This window comes from Amia ocellicauda, chromosome 17, assembly GCF_036373705.1.
Source record: "Amia ocellicauda isolate fAmiCal2 chromosome 17, fAmiCal2.hap1, whole genome shotgun sequence".
Classification (NCBI taxonomy): domain Eukaryota; kingdom Metazoa; phylum Chordata; class Actinopteri; order Amiiformes; family Amiidae; genus Amia; species Amia ocellicauda.
The window spans coordinates 21,093,459-21,116,440 of NC_089866.1; the positions used below are offsets into that span (position 1 = coordinate 21,093,459).

Sequence of the window (22,982 nt, forward strand, 5' to 3'; positions counted from 1 at the left end):
ACATTTTTGCATTGCTTTCTCAACAGGCTGGCAGACTACAGTTGCAACCAAAACCTGGAGTGAAGTGACCCAGATCTAGGACTCAATACCACATAGATTTGTATTGTTTAATTGAATTGCCATCTCCTCCACAAATTGCATTCTGTACAACTGTGTGTCTAATAATACACCATCACCCCAAGACAAGCAAACCCAATGAACTCTCTCTCAACAAACAGATTTGCACTAATTAACCAATCTAAACTACACCTAGTTCGCATTTGCATTACCCTTCAGATGTGTCAATGCTTTGTTATGAATACGAGTATAAACTTCTGAACTTCAATTTGCTTCGTGTCACTTTATATTAATTGAAAGCTATAACATGAAAAAGTGCAGCCTGTAGCATTGAAATCCCTACTTTACAACATATTATTAGAAAAATATTTAGTTCACAATACAAAGACTAAAAACATTCACTTTCGGAAAGCAATATAAATATATGTTACACAAGTGGTTCTAATTGCTATTCTGTTTATACCACTGTATACCTTCTCGAAACAGCTGCTCTGTATCCATGTATATACGAGCTCACCCTACCGGCCGGATCTGGAATCGGCCCAGTTCATCACAGCGACTGGATTCGCTCCAGGTACCAGAAAAAGAAAGCAAGCGCGCTGGCACTCATTAAAGGAACCTCACTTGAGGCGGACAGAGTCAGCACACGGGCTCTGCGCACTGCAACAGGCTGAAACTACCTTGTGCTACTTTCATTTCTTTTCTAAGCAAAAGGTGTTTCCCCCCGTCTTTCCAGTATGCAGTGAAGTGTAGCTCCAGTGCATGCCGATGGACAATCATTTCTACGTGGGCTCCTCGCATAAATGAACTGGCCCTCGCATGATCTGAGAAGCGCTGACAGACTGGTCCCGCCGCCGGACAAGCGTGAAGCGCAAGGTAACGACTGCGGCGACCTGTCACTGCCGGAGCGCACGGTGACGCACGGTGACGCACATGTCTTCTTATTGAACAGGCATTTTTGTGTTCATCATCTACTGTATATTACTTGTTTTCAGGCGCTGTGACACATTACTATTTATTATTGCAACTTTGTAACTAACTTCTCATCGACTGTCAGTTTCAATGTATGTATTAAAAGGCAAAGAAAAAAAGGGTCAAGATCTAAACATTGTATTTGTATATGCACAGGATATATACAAATCCCGTGTATATTGTTATAGTGAACATATCTCTGGTTTGTTGTAGGTCTCCTCCTGATAAACAGAAGAGTTTCCCGGATTTGCCTTTCATTGGGTTTGGATTTCCTGACGCTTATTTTCTTAACAATATACGTCGTACCAAGACTGACCGGAGTGAGTTCCCCTCAGTCTCGTATTGAAATGGTGGGGCATCTGCACTTGCAAGCGATGGATGACAGTCTGAAAGGAAAGAACCGGGAGGGGTTGCTGGACAGTCCTGACTCCGGGCTGCCGCCGAGCCCGAGTCCGCCTTTCTACTCGCTCTCCCCGGCGATGATAGAGAGCCGAGCCGGTGGCAGCAGCACGCCCATCGAGCACCATGGATACAACTATAGAAAGGAGAGCAAAGAAGGCAAATTGGTACGAATTTATTATTGTTGTTGTTGTTGTTATTTGTGTTGCAGCAAAACAAATGAGTCAATTATCAGTAAAATAATATTGAAACGTTTTCATAAATGGCTATGATTCAATGAGCCTAATTGGACTAGATTTCTATTTCACATAGGTTGTTTCTGCAGTAAACTAAAGGTAGCATAACTCACTCGCATGATATTCTGCCACATGTTATAACTTCATACTAATTTGATTTAGTTAAATAATACGACGGAGGTGGACGACTTATTGTGCATAGGTTTGCAAATTCAAAAGAAGGTGCAGCCAGTCTTTCAAACAAGTGCACCAAATCCCTTCATCGTGAGCTGGCTACACAATCCACATTAAACGACCTGCATAAATAACGAATACATAGGATCAGGTGTAATCGTGTCAAGAAAAACGTATTTATAATCAGAAATAAAATAAATCTGTGGCAGCTCTTTGCTCCGATTTACAACATCTGTCTAAAGCAAACACCTGGAAGGAACAACAACGCGTTCTTGCGTTGGCTATTTAACTACCAGACTAAAATACATTAATACAAATAATATTGTAATACAAAAATAAATTCATCGTAATGCTAACAAATGTCAGTATTTAACACTTTAATATTTTAACATCTTTACATGTTTTTAATAGACCTAAGATTGAACATTTTTTTAAATATCGTTTGGTATCTGGATAACATGTCTGTATTGGATTCTTCATGTACTTTATGATAATGAAGGCTGAAGTACTATAACCATGATGAAGAGCATTACACTTATTTATTACTTGTGCATACCTTTCAATACAATTGTAAATTTAAATACTTAATGTTTGGTCAGGTCAGTATACCTCTTCCCTCAAAGTCCTTATGTGACAATCACGAATGTAATTGCCATAAATCATGTAATGCTACATCTAGAAATTATATTAGATTAACTATACATGCTGATCTCAGTAACAGTCGTTATTCCATGTACTTTGGCAAATTGTTTCCATGTAGTTGAAACAGTACATTGAACAGTTGTTTTGTTAAGAAGCAAGTCTTAGGAACAGTCCTACTGAAACTACATGAGGTATTCCACGTAGTCAGTATTGATATAACAACAAAGACATACATGAATGAATGAAAATGTGATTAAAATCTTCACTTTCCTGGCATATGTGTCATAGCGTCATATTCAATTGTGTAACAGTTTTTAAGTTTTAAAATTGACAGTTCACATTAACCTTTTTGCAGTTCTGGAGTGATAAATACCAGTTCTAGCAGTTATAGGATTAACTTTTTCATTGGGAAAGATTGAAAGAAGAATCACAGTCATGTTTTAGACTTCCTCAGAACAAAACACACAAATTTATATACACATACCCTCATACAGGGTGCGGTAATATTTAACCAATATTGTGCAACTGTACTGAATATTTTCTTCATTTTTTAAACATTTGAATATTTCCAAGCCTTCCAAGTCAAGCCTTGCCTCCTACAATAACTTACTCACACACAGGAGTAGTTTGCATAATACAGATTAACCCATTATTGAAGGGGTACTATTTAATTAAACAGTCACATTATTAGTCTTAATATTTTGAAATGTAACATGAAAAAGTAAATCCATCTACCCCACTTCATATTTCTGTTATGTCATTCAAACGGGGGAATTATATTGCAGACAATAATATGTATGTGTACATTTGTTACAGATAGAGCAAGTGATTTTTGTTGTTCGTCTGATGTGTGCCTCCTAGTACCCCAGCAGTGAGCGTGAATGTGCTTTGATTATTGCTTTGCTACCATCTGTCACATGCACGCATTTTCCGAGTGGCAGGCTGGCCTGTAAGCTGAGATGGGCTGTCAGTCGGGATGGTAGGCGCTTGCCCTCCGCTGCCCATCAAGCCTGATCACGCATTGCCCAGCTACTCTCCCACACATCTACATTTCACTGTGCTGTGAGGACAGCCACTTGGCCCTGCATCAGCACAGTCCAGTGTGCACCAGGCTGCAGGCAGTTAATACGTTCACCGAAGGAGCAGGGCACACAGTGTACAGTTTGTTAGGCGTTTAAATTCCTCAGGGCTTTATGAAAGCAACAGTTATTAAGACTCCAAATTGAAAATCTGCAAGGATTCTCTTGGGAGTGTTTGCATTTGCATTCCAACATCAGTAACAAATGGATAGAAATATATTGTAATTGCATTGTTAGACATCGGTTATTGTTTATGACAGTGGTAATATAGTCAAGTAGTAAATCTGAGTAGTTCGGGCATCAGATTTTACACACCTTAATGATTAGTTTTCTTATTTGGGTTTCGACTATCTCTAAAAGGCCACCGACACCATCTACCTCAATCAGCCGCAGATGGTGTTCAACAGAAAATATAGTTTTTAAATCAACTATTCCTACACAATTCCCTGCAACCTTTTATGCTATGTTTTACTGCTTACTCTTAGGCTTGTGGCGCAAATGTCTCAGTTAATTCCATTTAATTGTTTTGAGGTTCTATCATGGAATGATTTCTCAGAAGTTCCACCTTGGAACAGAACAAAGCATGAGTAACGTTATATAGAACATTTGGGGGATGTCCAATGATAAAAATACAATTCAGCTGCGCATGAAATGAAGTATGTAAACAGCTAGTAAACATATTTGTAGCACTGATTAATCCTTTAGTTTAGTAGGATATCTAATCTAAACTTTAGTAGTAAACATCATACTTTTATTTATATATCGATGTTGTGTTATTTTCTTAGGTCTCCTTGGTTAAGTGGTTATAGAGCACCCAAAAATGTACATTAAAAAGTAGTTTCTCTTCATGAACTGACTGTCTAAAGAAAACAAACTCTGCGGTCGTGGGTAGGTTAGGGGTTAATCAGAGGGGAGTGTGTGTGGACCAGTAGTGAGCACTGGGAGGAAAGTCAATAAACACCGCCATGGCAGTTAAGCTTATAAAGGTGTTATCTTTTTTCCCTCCTGGTTTATTTTTTGCCTGTGATTTATAGTAATTCCTATAGGGTTCTGTGTATTTGTCAAAGGTAAATTCCCCACACGTGGTTCTCCATTTTAGTCAGGGAGTGTGAGGCTAAATGCACGTAGGCCGGGTGCAGTTGAATGAAAGAAGCGTTTTTTGGAAACAAGGAAACAGGCCGCCTCCACCTGAGATAACAAATGAGCAGGGCTTTGTTGATCATTTATCAAAACATTATTCTTCTCTGTTCCTGACACTTTCTGAAGGACATTGACTATTTCAAATTATCCCACTGTAGCTACAAATGTAAAGGAAGGAAATTCCCATGACAGCAATATGAATGCAAGATTGCTTCATTTCAGCTCCAGTTCAGGACGACATTTAGGTGCTAAACTCCAGTCAGATCGGCCATTCTGAGTCAGATGCACTGATCCCCGGGGAATCGGTTCTTGATGTGTGCAATATAAATAGCATATGTGAAGACCGGGGTGTTTGCAGGCCCACCTACCATCCTGCGATGTTTATGCTTTAAAACTGGGCCAACAAACCAGGGCTATAAACAGCCAGACTGTATTTCTAGCCAATATAGAAAATAAAAAAAAGAGAGGAAAGAAACAGTTTTACTGAAAGTCCCAAGTTCAAGTTGTGCAATGAATGGATTTAAAGATTTAAAGCACATTGGAGAATAAGAAGGATCTGCATTTTAAAAAAATAACACAAGATTTTTGCACATACTGTTATACCTAGACAAAAGGGCATAATCTCAAGAGCTGAAAGCTTGTTGTGAACAGAACCTTTGCGAGGAAAAGAGCGTGTGCTTTTAGTCCACCACTAAAGCCTTCATGCCATTTTGGTCCGTACTGGTGATAACGAGAGTGAGGACAACAGGAACAGAGACAGTCGCTGGCAGTACTTGAAAGACTCAATTAATGTTGCACTGTCAGCCGCAGCTGGACACATCAATAATAGAGCTCTCTCTTTCCTCTCTCTTGATTGAGCTGACTGGGATTATATGACACACGACCTGAACGATTGTTGTGAAAGGCAGGGAATTTGGGATTTTAATTTCATTCTCTAAACGCAAAGTTGCAGCAGCCCTTCGTGTATCCAGGGCTTAAATAAGGGCAACAGGTTTTCTCCAGCCTCGTGTTCCCCTATAGGTCTATAGCATCCCCTATGAAAATGTAATGCTGTATCTGAAAAGCATTATGATCGGCTTCCATAACTCTTCAGTGGTTAAGGTTGCGATATCTACCAAGCTGTTTAATCCCTGTTTGGTGTTCTACTCTGTAGGGGTGCATTTTGTAACAAATGGATGGGTTTACCCCTTGAAACTATGGCAGGAATGTGGCTGTTTCATTTGTCTTTAAAGGCATATCCTGAGGTGAAAAGCATGTATAAATAATTTTTAACCACTTAAAGTTTTTGAAGGCTAAAATGCTTTGAAAGGAGAAAATGATTAAAGGAGTCTGGAGCTGCATACGCTGTCCATGTGCTGGATGCCCTGCTGAATATTTTGCATATTGCACATGTTTCTCTTTGGCTGCTGCCAATAAGCCCTGAACTTGGCCCTTGGAGGAAAACGCTGACAGTGTTATTTACTCTAAGGGGTCTCTTTGTTTGCTTTCATCTCCACTAAGAGTTCATTTCTAGGGAGCAGGGGTTAAAGGTAACAGGAAAAGCAAATTTTGCAGCTTTCAGAAAGAGGGAAATGTTTAGGTTGGAAACGGCGCCACAATGGGCTTGCCTTTGTTTGTTTCAAAGATCCCCTTGTCCTTCCTCTTAGATAACACACCCCAGCACTGGAAGACGTGTACTGTACACAGTGCTACACCCATGTAAGGCACAACTGTAAGAAAGAGCACAAAAACGTACCACAGGCTGATACAATTATGAAGTGTGTCAGCACTGAGGAGTTTGCAGGGGTGACTGTGCTCTCTTTAAAACAGCATCACCGATCTCAAGCTGAAGAGTTCCAGCTCCCCTTCATAGTTTAGAGTTCGGTTTTATTCTGTCAATGTTACACTTCCCGAAACTGCAGGAGTTTTAACTTTAAATTATGATCAGGTTTGCAAAGTTGGTTACATAAATTGGTAATTTTCATGCAGACACCATACTTTTTTTTATAAAGGAAGAAACTGGATTTTAGGGTAAAGCAAAGTTCAGGGTTGTCTGTGTGGGGTCCATGAACATATAAACACATTGAAAGCCTCAGTTTTAAACATCGGCACACCAGGCAAAATGTCTGCGTTTTTGGAGCTGACACTTTTAGTTGACAGTATGACTACTGGGTAGGGCATTTTTCCTTCACGAGAAGAAAAGGGGAAAAAAAAGTATTGCGTTTTCCTTCAGTGGATACTAGTACTGCCAACTCTGGCACAGGCATTGAAACTGGCAGGAAGTGGGGCTGGGGTGGTATAGGTGATATACTCTTGTGCTAAATAACTGATATGCAAAAGTGATGATACAATGACAACTATCTCCAAACCTATAGCAGGCGTTATCAGAAACATAGACCCACAAGAGTTCCTTTATTGTTGTGAATTCGATTTACTTACTTTACATTGCACATGTCCATAAACAGTATCAAAAGCAGATAACTGTTCTGGCAAATTACCTATAGTCTCTTCAGCAACTGGAAAGAACTCTGACAGTATTGTAGTAATTTATTGAAGTGCGCTGATGAGTTGAGCAGGTGGACTGAGTGGTGCTCAAACTGCGGAGACAGAGCTGACATATTCCGCTTTGTCCCACAGCGAGGAAACAGACATGGGGAAATGTGTTTTTGTTTATTCCATGTTTAGATATCCTAAACTATTCTAAACTAAATCATTTGACCGTCTGTGATACTGAAAAGAAAACCTTCAATGAAAAGGCAAAGGTGCCTGTGGATGACATTAAAACTTTGATTTGTATGCAATATGATTACAAATCCCACCATTACCAAATCAGACATACAGAAGGTGTTAAGGAGAAGCCTGACCTACAGCACAAAGGCTGGGTCAGCTGTTGGGGTTTTGCAGAGGGTAGGATGGAGGTTTCTGTGCACGGTCCTCCACTCTTAGTCTTATTGAAAGCATATGGACTGGATAAAAAGTGCCTAGTAGTGAGGGGGAGGAAAAAAAGAAAGACAGACCAGTGCTGTATAGCAGGTGTGTACTTGGTGTGCTGCACCGCAGGACAGTCGCACTGTCTGGAGTCTATGTAAATCCAAACCTGCCAAGCTCTTTAAAGGCCGAGAGGAGAAAGGTGTTACTGCTTCTAACAGAGGAGTGCAGTATAATGCAAGGCTTAACAAGTTTTATTTGCTAACTGCAGCATATTCTTCTGCAGAACTGTTATTGATGAAATCTTCCATGTGCATAACGCTTTCTGGGAGTAAATGTTCCTCTGTTCTGTGTAATTTTGATAAGACAGCTACAAGGAAAAACAACAAAGGTGAAACTCACACTCGTTTTAAAACCCCCTCCTCAGTCAAATCGGTACATTTACATTTAATCGCCTGTAGTAGGTTAAAAACCTTCAAAACACTGCACTGCAGCCTGGAAGCACAAACACACTGCCAGATATGTGAGAGTTGGATATTCACTGAAATGGGATATGATAAAGAGCTGCAGACAGGGAAAGACAGTCTCACTGCACAGCCCCTGTAGACCATGACTTTCCATGGAGACTAAACAACCATTTTGTGTTAACAACGAAAGATTGCTCAGACAACAGAAAAGGAGAGACTACGGGTTCCGTTTATTTACTGGGTTACCAATGTCAATGTGAAACCACACAGCTACTGTACTGCTCGAACTGGGGGTTGAATAACTGGTTTTTGGACGCTGAATGCTTGCATGACTTATCGGCTCTAAGAAGCTTTCGGCTACCAAAACCTGATTTGACATGTGCTTTGACAAGTAAATCTCCCGCCCTGCCACTGAGATAGACAGAGGGATTGAGCATTAAACCAGACTGCATCACAAAAGGAATATTGTTCTCACTGTTTCTGCTGAGCTCAGTAAAAGAGCCAGGGCTCTCAATGGAGGAAACACAGAAGGGGGATTATACATCGGGTTTCAAGTCATATTTACCAAGAAAAATAAATACACTAAGTTAAAAGCTGCATGCTGGCAGTCTCTTTCAGCATATGCCCTGTTTGAAAAATATAATTTGCCTTTATCAGACAACGTCCAAGTATTTATCCTCACTGCCCATACAACATGTACAGCACTTGAAGCGGAGAGAGCCAAAACACGAAAGCTAACTACCACCGAAGCGCAGCTGTCTCTAAAGGCACATTGTAAATGTACATACCATTAGGGATATTGGAATAATTATGTAATGAGAAAAACTGTACCTTCTGTAATTTACTAAAGTACCAGCATACGGCACCTGATGAATAGCTTTGGCAGACTACATGTAGTCAGTCAGACTGGTAAAAAACATCACAAGCTCAAAAAACTAAAAGCTCACTACTGTGATCACTTCCCTGAAATCAGTCTTATTAATTGGGAGTACTCTGTTTCTTTCTTTAATTTGAAGGAAACTGGCAAAAATGCATGCTTAAGAGAAGTCGCTGGTTACTTCTGACCTACTGATTTGGGAAACCTTGAATCAGAGCCATTGCTTATTCCTTGCAATTGGCCATTAAAATGGAGGTGGGATTTTCTTGTCAAAAATTAAGTCATTCCTCCTAACAGACTTTCATAGTTGTTATTTTTATCTGTTCTACATTAATTCCAAATTCAAATTCCAAATTCCAGAATCTCTTGGTTGTGGGTGATCTCAGTTAAAAGCACAAACCAGGCATGTGAGATAGAAAGTTTACAGCACTAGCAGGAAGAAGTACAGATGCAAATACCACAGATCCTGTTGCATGCGAGTCATTTATCACACACAAAATTGATTTTGCTACCAAGATTTTTTTGTGCAGTGGCTTGGCTGGAGAAGCAGCAAGAAAATGTATAAATGCCATGATGTTTAAAAAGACCTGGTCACTTTTTATTGTAGAGTGACAGATGTGTGAGGCTCACTCTGTGCTCCCTCTCGTTCCCAGCTGCCATACCTCCTGCTGAACTCCACCGGGACGGAGATGAAGTCTAGGATGTACCCGGTAATTTTTGGAGAGAGCATTGAAGTCAGCCCAAAGCCAGAGCGAGAGATCAGGTGAGCCCATGAGAGTTAATTATTTAACAACATTGTCCAAGACCATTGCTCTCATAGATGAACACATCCAGAATTATAGTGTGCAAGGTGACATTGTAATAATAGTTTAATATGCATCAAAATTGTAGAAAAAATGCTGCACTCATGAAATTGTCAGCAATGAGGTCCAGAGTTAAAAAAATAAACAATGTAAAATGTTAATTTTACTTCAGTTTGTACTACAGTATTTTATTATTTATTGTAGTTTATATTTGATGACTATTCTGATATTAGGTGTTGAAAAAATGAAGATTTACAATCAAAACGATATGGAAATTGAACTATACCTATATGCTGGGATTAATTGGTATTCATTAACGCTAAACTAAATTAACATGTTTTTGCCTTTCCTGTAAGATACAGCATATCAATGGGAAAGTATAAAATAACATTTCCGAGTACCTTAATACCGACTTAAAATACATTTGGCCAGTCTGCCTGTGGTTCATAGAGGAAATCCAGTAGTTTAGCTGTTCTGTGAATTAGATCCTTATCAGTTGTTTATAGTGCCATCTAGTGTTTCAATGTGAAACAATGGCTGAAGTCTTTGTTAGGACCTAAAAGACATTGCATAGAAAAGGCTCCGGTATCATGCATTTCAGTTGTCTGTAACACAGATAAATGTGATGCAATGGGGAAGGCACAAATCGAATCGGGAAGCTTTGTCTTTTAAAGTAGCAGCGTTTCCAGGGCCACATCTTTCAAATGAAATACCAACTGTACTCTTGATTGGTAATTAAGGAAGACCAAACTATGATTCCAATTAACTAGATTGTAAATCTGTGAAAATATAATTGCATTTGTACAGTAGTACTTAACTTGCCTTTTTCTTTCCTTACTTTTCAACCCAAAAGGTGCAACTCCGAGGTGAAGTACGACTCGGACAAGCACTACAGAGACAACGTCTACTGCGCCCCCATTCCTACCGTCACCTCCTACAGCGAGACGGTCATAGCGGCCCCTAACTGCACGTGGCGGAACTACAAGTCTGAGCTGCACTTCGAGCCTCGGCAGAAACCGCTGCGGTTCCAGAGCACCACCATCATCTTCCCCAAGCACGCCAAGAACATTTACAGAACCACCCTCAACTACAACAGCGCCAGCGCCAAGAGGTGGTTCGTCTCCAGTGTACAGCTGGAGTCCAGCGAGGACGCCAGCCCCTGCATAATCTACACTGAGGACCTCTAACTCACCCTCATCTCCACCTGCTTGTATGGGCTGTCAACGCACTTCTGTGAGTGAGAAGAACAGTGACAGAGAGTAAGAGTGACACATGTGACATGCTGGGCTATCAGTGAATAGGTACTTGAAATTTCAGTGGCAGGACATGAAAGGTTGGAATGATTGCCTTGTGTGTCCCCGTGTCCATACACCACACTCACACAAATGTGTGCTGCCACAAAGCAGGAATCTGATTTTATTTTGCTTTTTTTTTAAATTAAGTTATTGCTATAGTCCAGATGGTATAGGGAAACACTTCTTTATTGAATCTTGTGTTTTGTTGTTTCTTGCAGTTCTCTTCAGCATAAATCCATGTCTCTCTCTGCGCCTCTTGTAGCTTTTATCTTGAGCAGAGAGACCGACACCTCCCCTTCATTCCTTAGTCACTTCTGTTTTGAGGATCAGCGACCTAGATCGGCATCACTTACAGTAACTTATTAAGAAACTACTCTCGGTCTGATCTGAGCACCCCTCCGCATTTCACCAGGGTGCCGAATCAAACCAGAGGAGTTAGAGAGATAAACACTATAGGGGGAATTATGTAAAAGTGACCTAGTTTTGAAGACTCTATTAAAGTGATGTAGTTACTGCAGCCAAACAGCAGCCAAATATTCAAACTCTTGGGAATCAAGCAACTCTAATAAGATCAGCTGCTATGTCTGTTTTATCATCATCCTTCTTCTTCTGAATGTGTTAAAAATGGGCAATGGAAAACTACATTTTATTCTCACGAAAAGTACCATAACACAACAGCTAGATTCCATCGTGCAGTCTTGAATATCTCGTAATTAAATAAGGATCGTATTAGTTTATAGGTTTTACTTTACAATTACCGTATCCCTTTAACCACTGCTGACCGCCAGCAGAGTATTTTTCAAGTGTCAGGACTAATATTTTAGATGATTTTCTGATCTGTTTAAGGAATGATGCTCAGTTAAATTGTAGATCACCCTGACATATCATATTGCCTGTAAAAGTTTATATGCAGCATAAATCATGTATTGGTGGAATGCAGTTACAATGATTCATATTCCTGGGGAACTGTGTGCTGGAAGTGATTATTGCCATAGGAGAATACTGTATAGCTGTAAAACACAGATTGATGCAAAGTGATTGCATTGGTTTATATTGAATTTTCCATCTTATATATGGAGAGAATATATGTATTGAGAGAGAGAGAGGTGTCCATAAGTTGGACCAAAGATTTCATAACAAAATCCAATGATTGCAATTTTTTTTCCTATATACTGGTTTCAATTTGTATAGTAAATGTCAGGCTTTATCAGATTCACAAAGCCTTCTTGCTTCTGTCTGGACTCTTCGTAATTTTTTAATTCATCATTGTTGGACGTGGCCATTGTCGTCTTTCATAGAACCAGCTTTTATCCATGCAGATTTGCCCAAGTTTTTCTTCCTTGTGCAATGACAGCAATACGAAGGCCAACTATGCATTTCATTTTGTAAAGAAGTATGATCAGTTAAAGCATTGACAATGTTATGGTTCTCACTAAAAAGAAAGAAATATAGATAGACATGGTAGCATTTGCGTGTTGCATCGATTGTCAAGCAGATGGTTTTTAAATACCTATTTGTTTGTTTTTAAAACATGACAAAATATATATATCTAATAAAGGTTTAGTGTAGCAATTTAAAGAATATACAGATATCCCCGTCTCTTCCAATAAACACCAGCATTCTGCTCCCCAGACCTGGCCTGTATGTTTCAGTGGCTTAGGCTTAATACTACCGTTTCAGCTAAAAACAACAATCTGGTGGCCGCAGGTCTGGGGTTTGCCATTTTTAGGCTCATACATTTCAATAAAAGCATTTTAAAGAATCGTTTAAATATGCTGGTAAAATGTATATACACTGAAATTAGCCATTACATAAATCTTACGATAATAAGGTGTGTGTGTGTCTCTCTCATACTATATATATTTTGGCCAGTGTGGAGTCCCCTCATTGATTTACATGCGTTTGGCTCAGTGCAGTTTGGCTTGGATGCGCTAGTCCCGTATATTTACTGGAAAGCCCGTTTTCCATACCTATTCAGACAGACTCCCTTCAAGACTAAACTAGGCCTTGCCTGGCAGGAAGTATTGCCAGTGTGGAATCCTCCGTGCATGTCTGGTACACAGGCTGCCGTCTGCGGCGTTCAGAGCAGCATTCACAGGTTTAGTGGAGGGGCAGAAAGTGAGGTGGAGTGAAAAGTCCCCCAGCTGGCCCTTTTCAGGCAGTGATTTACAAGCATGATACTCCGGCCTGGCACAGGAAGCAGGACATGAGGCAGGAAGTACAATCAATCATAAATCTGCTTTTTACAGCTTGTCCGTGGTGTTTATAAATACTGCTGAAGCATTTTAAACAAAAGCCCTTATAAAAACAGTGCAGCAGCTCGTATACCTACCTGAATCTCATCAACCAGCAATACAGCTGCGTGTTTATTTTGAAATGGTTGTTATTTAAAGAGACACTTCCCTTGCCAATTCTAGTTTGCTCATTATAAATAGCGTCAGCTGACCTGCCAGTTATTTCTAATCCACAGAAAGTTACCCGTGACCTAGTGAAATATCACACACAAAAAGGTTTACCTCAAGGATAAGGAAGTCTGGAATTACATAGTAATAAATGCAAACATTGAAGGAGGGAGATTTGGATCAGAAATCTGCACTAAAAAAAAAAAAAAATCAGATGCTGTTTTCCATCAGTTATAACTTCTCATCCGTCTATCATTGTTGTTTGCTGTGCAAACTGTTCAGTCTTTTACATAAAGCAAGCCCTCCTAAGTAGAAGACTTGTACTTGAAAGGTGACCAAATCTATGTGTGAAAGATAAGAACAAGGTTGCTTTTGTATATATATATCACTGCTAATGACAATTGATTTTAAAAACTTTTTTCAATAATATTCTTTAGTATATATATTTTTTTACTTTTTACAAAAATGAGGAACGTATTAACCATTTCCCACCCAGACAGTAGTACAGCAAAGGGGGACATATACTATAAACAGTGAATTTAAACCATAGTAAAGTGGGTCTAATATGTGTAACAGGTCTCCTTTATGTAGGTGAGCCAGGACTAAGATACAGCACCTACTGTAAGATATTTTAATGGTTGTTTATTTAAGGAACAGAAAGGCTTTTTTTTACAGCTGGGGTGGGTGCAGTTAGGGATATTCCCCAGAGCAGTGGCTTAAACTTTCAGTCTACTGACAGGGGGAAACAGTCCATTGCTTTTAACAAGCCTTCCCTTTCTGCTGGAGCTTGTGCTACTGAAACATTTAATACGGCATGGTGAGGACGTGTGGAGCACACATCCACAGAATCGTGATTTGTTTAGCAGTAACCTTCGCAAAAAATGACTGGTGCCAATGTTATCCAAGTTGAACTGCTGCCAGGTGTCCGATTTCATGGACAGCTAAGGTATTCTTGATTTACAAGTACATTAGTAAATTTCTATATATTTTTTTACAACCAGAAAACCAAAACAAATGCCACGGCCAAGTGGGCTCCTCTTAAACTTCACTGAAGTCTAGCTTTATTGTGTGTGTCACTGAAAGGGTTTGATTAATGTCAGGCCTAATTATGATGAAATAACACTGTCATAGCTGGAGTAACATTGATGCCACTGTGGCATTGCAGCACAGCGAAAAAACAACAACAAATAAGACCTGAATCTTAAAAACAGTGACTATGGAATTCTGGATTCAAATTCATTACCTCAGTTTGTTAACATGCTGTTTTTGCCCTACAGTAATGAATGCGTATTCCCTAGGATTTCCTAAAACTGCCTATATTCTGGTAAAGATGATAATTACTGTAATTTTGAAGCATAAAGAACTTTGCTTTTTTTTCCAAATGAAAACTGTTAAAGAGTAATCAAAATGTAGTCTGCTGTTAAGTTCAACAGTGAAACAAAACCTTTTTTTTAATGATTTGTGGACTAAGGAGAAAAATGAAATGTGCTTATTAAATGCAATTTTACAAGGATGACTGTAGAGCTGATACTGTTAAGTTGTTACAAGAAAGATTTAAAGGAAGGTAGTAGACTTTAAAGACAGAAGTAAAGTAGCTTATCTTAAAGCCATAATTATAGCCTTGACAGTGCCATGTTGTCTTTGCTCAGAAACCACCTTTCTTCCGATACATGTCAGGACAACCACTGCCAGTGCTGTCATTATGAGGCAGTCTGGGGCACTTCTTTATGAAAAAGGATGCATGGAATCAAGAGTAAACTGGTCACACCAGTCATTAAACCTGATTTATGGGTCATATTGTTACAGCCATAAGCAACAGGTTAGGGCAGTGTGGTTGCATTCTACTTCTCCGAGTTGTGCAAGTACTTTGCAGATTCCAAAGAGGTCATGCAGTGCAACTCTGTCAGCCCACTGGCGGGAGACTCTTTTCTTCAAAGCCATTCTGGAGATATTCCTGTAGGCAAAATAATAATTGGGGTGATCCTGCCATACCCCATGAAGGAGATAACAGGGACTCGTCCATTGCAATATGTGGTCGTTTAGCAGCAACTACATGCTAATGATGTAGAAGGTGGCATAAAACAACAACAACAACAAAAAACACGATTTTGACAATGACAGACAGTGGGCTCTGCATGTTCAAGTGTCTTTCTTGGATCACAATTTATACTTCTTTCAAAAATGCTTTTCAACCTGACGGACCCATTACACAAAACAATACCTTGACCTTTTTGCTACCAATGGCTGGAGTGGTTGATGAAGGTATGAGCAGAGTTGAAGATGGAGAGAGCGAGAGAGAGAGAGAAATGTTCTAAGACTCTTGAGGTGTAATGTTTTACTTAATTTTTATCCTTGTTATTATTTTCCTAACGTCTTGACAATTTATGTGCTTGTAAAATACTTTCATGTTGTATATGTGGCAATAAGGCACTTCATAATTCCTTTATATTTTTGTATATTTCCAATGTCGATGCTTTTTTTTGAATGATGGATAAAGAAAATAATTTAAAGAGACAAATATATATCTTAATAAAAATGTTTAAAAACCCTGAATGATGTGTTGTCCAATTGCTTATCCTCAACATATCAGTCAGTACTACAGTGGCACAACAATGAAACTGATGCCCACCAATATGAATAAAAATACCCAAACTGTAAACAGAATTCCACTGTATTCATATGTCACATTACACAAACATTTGAAAAACCATGATTGCAATATTCTTTCAAAGATCGAACAAATTTATTACAATAACCCCATTTAAACTTAACTGCAATAGGCGCAAATAATTTTCAATATACTAATGGACATTTACAACAGCACTTAATCCTCAGTCATTCTTTAAAAAATAAAATAAAAAAAGCAATCACAGCCCCACAATCACTCAGCAGAAACAGAAACATTTCTCTTTCATTGCCAAGGAAATTCATTTAATTTGTGCTGTTTAGAAAGAAGGAAGTTTCCCAGACATCCAGGGACCTCATGGAAAAGGTCACACAATTAATGTGGCCAGCTATTAAAATTGAAAAATCTGCCCTAACACTTTAGGAAAGTCAAACAGTCCCTTTGAAGTTCGGGCTGAGATCTCCAACTCCACTCTGCAGTCAGTCCTGTTCTCATTAGACTCCCAACAGCATCAGACTTCACTCTTTAAATCTGTCACCATAGCACGTAAATATTTCACCCATTCTTTTTACATGGATATTCATTTTAATCTTCAGACTCGTTATTCTTTCCTGCAATGGTATGCAAAAGAGGACACTCAGCAGGCACACATCTCACTGCAGAACTGGTTCTTTTAAAGAGACATGTCTACTACTGAGAGAGGTGGGTGTTTAGAAAGGAAGCTTCAAACTGTTACTTAAAGAAAACAGACAAGATTCCAGCGGAGAAGTATAGTTATACTGAAAACATCCTGGCCTGCACTTGGATGAGTTGTATACCATTGTTGGTTTAACTAAATCATGCTTCTCATTCATGCACAGATAAAAGATACAATTTGTTTATGAAATCCATGCAGCAAATGTATTTTCAGCTTGTTAGATAAGAAGCATTCTAAAAACAAATCATCGATCAAAATCAAAGCAAGAAAAGAAGAATAAACTAAACTGCATCTGCTGTAGTCAAGTGGAACTTCACCAAAAGTGCTCAATCACTGGGACAAAATACTTCCAAGTGTTCAGAGCAGTTTAGCAAGATTTCTGAAGGCAACAATTCAATAAAGTTGCAATGTAATAGTATGTAATAATACAATAAAGTGCTTCAGTATTCAGCACTCAAGGGAACCATGCAAACCTTTTATCTCAAACTCCTGATGCATTAGTTAATTCAGACCAGGACCCCACATCAAAGATACAGTAACTATTTGTAACACAATACAGCATGCATGTCAGATGAGCACAAGCCGGCAATACCGAAAAAAAAAGTTACAAGCAAAGTTGAATATCAGGAATTAGAGTAATCCTATATACCAATTTATATTGCTGGCGGTGTGCTGGAAGTCACGTTTAAATACCTCCAAGACCTTTTAAAGGTCATCCTTGAAGGATTAGGGGGTATCAGATTCAGCCAGAACACACAAGAGAAAGCCCGGGTGAGACAAAAGACCTAGACATGCTATGTATAATAGAGACTCCTGTGCTGAACATTTCTGGAAGGGCTGGTTCCTAAAAGTTGATGAATGACCGACTTAGTGGAAGATTACACAGCAATCATTAACCATCCGGGTTTAAATGCCACACAAAGCATCCATAACTCAGAGCATTTCAAGCAACATGGGACACAATAATAGGAAGACTACAGTTCATTAAATGCTAAGGGATCTGGTGTTGGGGGCTTGGAGGACAGCTAACTTGGAATAAATCAGTAAGCAAATAAACGTGGGACGGTAAAAATGACTATTAAACACAGATATCACACAGGAATGCAGGAGTTATCTATCAGTGTCAATTGCTACAAGTCTGATAAGTTGACTTATTAAAACACATTTTGCATCTGGGACAATGGTACTCAATTAACGGGAAAGGCTTTCCATTTCTACACAGCCCTGCCACATTACAATGAACAGCCTGAGCACAGAGACCATGCTCTGTGAATAGACTGGGCCCCAAGCACCTACACCAAACTCCTGTTGTGCCCCACGCTAAATCCCCCCCACACTTACTGGTCCTCCTCACACAACATCGCTGTCAGTCACTCTCAGGATGTACAAGGGGAGCCAAGGCTAATTCCTCACAGCATTCAGGAGAGACGCTGCTGAAGAAAGAAGAAAAAATAAATAAATAAATAAACATTAAACTCACCTTATATATACAGTGCATACACACAGAGGACTTACAATTTATATTACAAATTGATCAGTCCAAATTTAACCAGAAACAAATGTTTATGGAGAATTTACAGGAAATGTGTTTCACCAGAGAGAAGATCATTTTCAATGGGTTGCACGTTATAAAGAATAGGAAGGTGGGGTGGGGGAGGTTCTTGTCATAGAACATGACTGAAACAAGAAAAGCACTACTTGTGGAGGCTTGTTATTTCAACTGGAAGCAATGTGATATGAAAGGATCTCAGCACACATCAGTGATTTGTGATGACATGTTAACCTGTATCTGCATTTCGAGCAGCGATTCCTATTATACCTAAAATAATGATATTCAAGGAGTTGCAGGTTGGGGGAATTAAAGAATCTCACAAGATCAATTATGAGGAAACATTCTGTTACCAACAACCTCACTCTTCTCCAGAATCAAGCCCTTGATACACAGTTCTAAAGCACGGCACTGGATAGAGACTGCCCAGAGGTGTGAAACATCTCCCTTTCAAAGCCACACCTATCGCACATATTCTCCTTCCACTATTAACAGGCACAGAGGACAGGGAGTGCAGAAAGGCTCAAACGCAGGTAGACTCTCAGACATTTAAACCCCAGAAATGCTATATGCTCAAAGGGTTGTTTTTTTTGCAGGAGATTCAATGCATCATTGTACGCTTTGAAAAATAAGTCTGCCAACCTAGGAACGGATTAAACCTACATTTAAAGGAAATGTCACTGCTTGCGTTAATGAAAGACCCATCAACTGAGTACCGAAGACTTTCAGAAGCATTTCTAATTGTTGTGCACAAAAAGATCTCAGTTGCCACTGACTGGAAGGAGAGCTGGAAAAAACATGAATAAAATAAAATTTCCTCTTAGCTTGGGTTCCAGGAGGGAATAACTTGCTTTTTTGCTCCCAGCAGTGAAAAGCATCAACACCTCATTTTTCACCTTCAGTATAATTTATCCGTACAGGATTAAGATGTCACAGAGCTGCTACTGGATTAATGGAAGCTGCTGCACCATTTCGCTCTCCAGTAGACCCTGATGCAATGGGAGGACTGACTGATGTTTTGATCCAGATCTAGATATTTTAAGTTGTAATTTTCTAGTTAGTAAAATATTATTACAAATAGTTTCCCAACAGAATACTCAAAATATACATTCCAACACAGTGAGTAGAGGAACGGGGAAAACAACTTGAAGTATTCCGAGTTCATTGGTGAGGCCTACCAAACTTTCTGGTTTCTGGCAATATTTATAAAAGCAAAGGACAGTGCTTTACAAAACACACCCTGTATAGCCTTTATGCTGCATAAAATGTCTGTTCATTCTGTCTAAAAAGTTTAATAACTTATTTTAAATCTTTGCTGACACAAAACATGTAGAAAGTTGAATATCTGATAATAGACTGGGCCCTTTTTCAATTCTCTGATGCATGGCTGAACACAAATAATTGCTTTGGATATTGATCTTTTACCATCGTAACAATATAAGTTATTTCCACTCCTTGGGGACCATTTCAATTCACCATTACAGAAGCAGAGACAATCCCATCTCTTATTTACACAAGCCATAGGCTTTAAGTTAAAAAAGCATAGAAACATGTATCTATCAAATATGAGACGTTTCTGGTAGTGTTTTCAACACACAGAATCTCAAAGCCCCGTCTCCATTTATCTGTAATCTGACCCTGGCAACCATTTGCAGGCCCGTGCAGATTGACACTGCAGTGAAGATTTACTGCTGCAGGTTTTCACAAACATATGGGCTCCCATCCAGCCAAAACGGCACATTTACTCCCAGTTTTAGCAGTCATTTGCCTAGCTGCTTCAGTTCCTAAGATATAACACTAATACAGGTTTTTGACATGAGGATGTTACCCATTTTTACAATATACAGTGAGGGAAAAAAGTATTTGATCCCCTGCTGATTTTGTACGTTTGCCCACTGACAAAGAAATGATCAGTTTATAATTTTAATGGTAGGTGTATTTTAACAGTGAGAGACAGAACAACAGCAAAAAAATCCAGAAAAACGCATTTCAAAAAAGTTATAAATTGTTAATGTTAATGAGGGAAATAAGTATTTGACCCACTATCAATCAGCAAGATTTATGGCTCCCAGGTGTCTTTTATACAGGTAACGAGCTGAGATTAGGAGCACTCTCTTAAAGGGAGTGCTCCTAATCTCAGCTCGTTACCTGTATAAAAGACACCTGTCCACAGAAGCAATCAATCAATCAATCAGATTCCAAACTCTCCACCATGGCCAAGACCAAAGAGCTGTCCAAGGATGTCAGGGACAAGATTGTAGACCTACACAAGGCTGGAATGGGCTACAAGACCATCGCCAAGCAGCTTGGTGAGAAGGTGACAACAGTTGGTGCGATTATTCGCAAATGGAAGAAACACAAAATAACTGTCAGTCTCCCTCGGTCTGGGGCTCCATGCAAGATCTCACCACGTGGAGTTTCAATGATCATGAGAACGGTGAGGAATCAGCCCAGAACTACACGGGAGGATCTTGTTAATGATCTCAAGGCAGCTGGGACCATAGTCACCAAGAAAACAATTGGTAACACACTACGCCGTGAAGGACTGAAATCCTGCAGCGCCCGCAAGGTCACCCTGCTCAAGAAAGCACATGTACAGGCCTGTCTGAAGTTTGTCAATGAACATCTGAATGATTCAGAGGAGAACTGGGTGAAAGTGTTGTGGTCAGATGAGACATATTCAAGCTCTTTGGCATCAACTCAACTCGCCGTGTTTGGAGGAGGAGGAATGACTCCAAGAACACCATCCCCACCGTCAAACATGGAGGTGGAAACATTATGCTTTGGGGGTGTTTTTCTGCTAAGGGGACAGGACAACTGCACCGCATCAAAGGGACGATGGACGGGGCCATGTACCGTCAAATCTTGGGTGAGAACCTCCTTCCCTCAGCCAGGGCATTGAAAATGGGTCGTGGATGGGTATTCCAGCATGACAATGACCCAAAACACACAGCCAAGGCAACAAAGGAGTGGCTCAAGAAGAAGCACATTAAGGTCCTGGAGTGGCCTAGCCAGTCTCCAGACCTTAATCCCATAGAAAATCTGAGGAGGGAGCTGAAGGTTCGAGTTGCCAAACGTCAGCCTCGAAACCTTAATGACTTGGAGAGGATCTGCAAAGAGGAGTGGGACAAAATCCCTCCTGAAAAGTGTGCAAACCTGGTGGCCAACTACAAGAAACGTCTGACCTCTGTGATTGCCAACAAGGGTTTTGCCACCAAGTACTAAGTCGAAGGGGTCAAATACTTATTTCCCTCATTAACATGCAAATCAATTTATTACTTTTTTGAAATGCATTTTTCTGGATTTTTTTGTTGTTATTCTGTCTCTCACTGTTAAAATACACCTACCATTAAAATTATAGACTGATCATTTCTTTGTCAGTGGGCAAACGTACAAAATCAGCAGAGGATCAAATACTTTTTTCCCCCACTGTATATATATACACACACACACGGACAAAATATAACAATACAAAAAATGTATTGTAAGGTTAAATAATATTCACGGAATAAAGAAAAACTGGAAAGGCAATTTAGAATACTGCAAAATGTCACTGCTGCATTTTCTCCCATCGAACTCAATTTGTTTTCAAAGCTCCCAGCAGCTCAGATTTGCCAGGATGTCTCCTGTTTAACGAAGAGCCTTTTTGGTTTAGATATTACTCAACATTCCCAGTGTTAGCTTAATACATCATGGAGTGTACTGATGATATATTAACATAACTTGTAACTGCATACAGTGTGACAATGAAAAGTGCTGTGATACAATGCTATTCTTTGTAAAACTTTGACAAGGTGGAAAGGGCCTCACTGTCAGTATGACATACGGTCCACTTGTGGATATGGCAGGAAAGATAAAAAGCCGACATGAAAGCCTTCGCTAACAAAATCGTTTTCAAAAACAATACATAAAACTAATCCTGAGTGCTTCCTTTTTCTTATTCCAAAACAAAATCCTTTGTACTTTTGAACGTCTTGCGGTGAAACATACTGACAGTGGACGGAGCTTGCACTCAATCTGGCTTGGCCTGGTACCAAGCTTTTGTGGGGAAGGGTGACACATTTATAAGGTGCATCAGAAATGAAATATATATTAGTCCACAAGGAGTAACGGCCGTGTATGATTTCAGCACAGAAGTGTCGGATTCACTCCTACCACAGGAGACTTTCGGGGCATGGAGAGCGCTGGGGACGGGCAGACACTGGGCTGCACTGATCTGCTTCAAAGGGAGATGTGTTTTGAAGTATCTCTTACATCTGAAACCTGGACCAAAGCCTTCCAGTTTTTTCCTTTGGCTGATGCAAACAGCTCCCCCTTCCCCTTCACTGCTGAGCCAGAGTCCCAGCCAGCCCAGCCACCTACACGAAACACAATCCCTTTTACAGCCCAAGAAGGAGCACTGATGACCTGTTTAATATCTGTGTGGTGTCTGGGAGAGCAGCCTGGTGTTGGTGGCTGCCTACAAAACAGACTCGTCCTTCCCTGAGGATTCATCGAGAAACCTAGTTTTGTTTCGATTCTGTAGGCAAAGGAAAGAAGACATGATCATATCAAAATGTGTTGTTGTTTACAGGTCTACAGGCACATGTGACTGCATTTCACAGGGTCTGTTTCATTACATCTCTCTTTCCCCCACCTTTCTTCTCCCCTAAACATCCCT

The 22,982-nt window shown here is 39.8% G+C and overlaps 1 protein-coding gene and 1 long non-coding RNA gene across 3 annotated transcripts; one reads left to right on the forward strand and one right to left on the reverse strand.

Annotated features, from left to right (window-relative positions):
* Positions 1 to 468: 468 nt before the first annotated feature.
* Positions 469 to 16,003, forward strand: rflna (refilin A). Of its 2 annotated transcripts, none has more exons than XM_066690282.1 (4): positions 469 to 933; positions 1,243 to 1,595; positions 9,604 to 9,713; positions 10,607 to 16,003. In XM_066690282.1, the coding sequence occupies exons 1-4, from the start codon at positions 861 to 863 to the stop codon at positions 10,938 to 10,940; spliced, it is 870 nt and encodes a 289-aa protein (XP_066546379.1). In that variant the 5' UTR covers positions 469 to 860; the 3' UTR covers positions 10,941 to 16,003. The 2 variants fall into 2 exon arrangements, with proteins under 2 accessions (XP_066546379.1, XP_066546380.1); XM_066690283.1 differs by lacking the exon at positions 469 to 933 and adding an exon at positions 1,000 to 1,121.
* A 168-nt stretch (positions 16,004 to 16,171) lies between these two features.
* Positions 16,172 to 18,379, reverse strand: LOC136713111 (uncharacterized). Its single transcript, XR_010804907.1, has 3 exons — positions 18,289 to 18,379; positions 18,115 to 18,206; positions 16,172 to 16,687 (listed from the first exon to the last, which is right to left on the reverse strand). It is a non-coding gene; the product is annotated as an uncharacterized LOC136713111 (long non-coding RNA).
* Between the last annotated feature and the right edge of the window lie 4,603 nt (positions 18,380 to 22,982).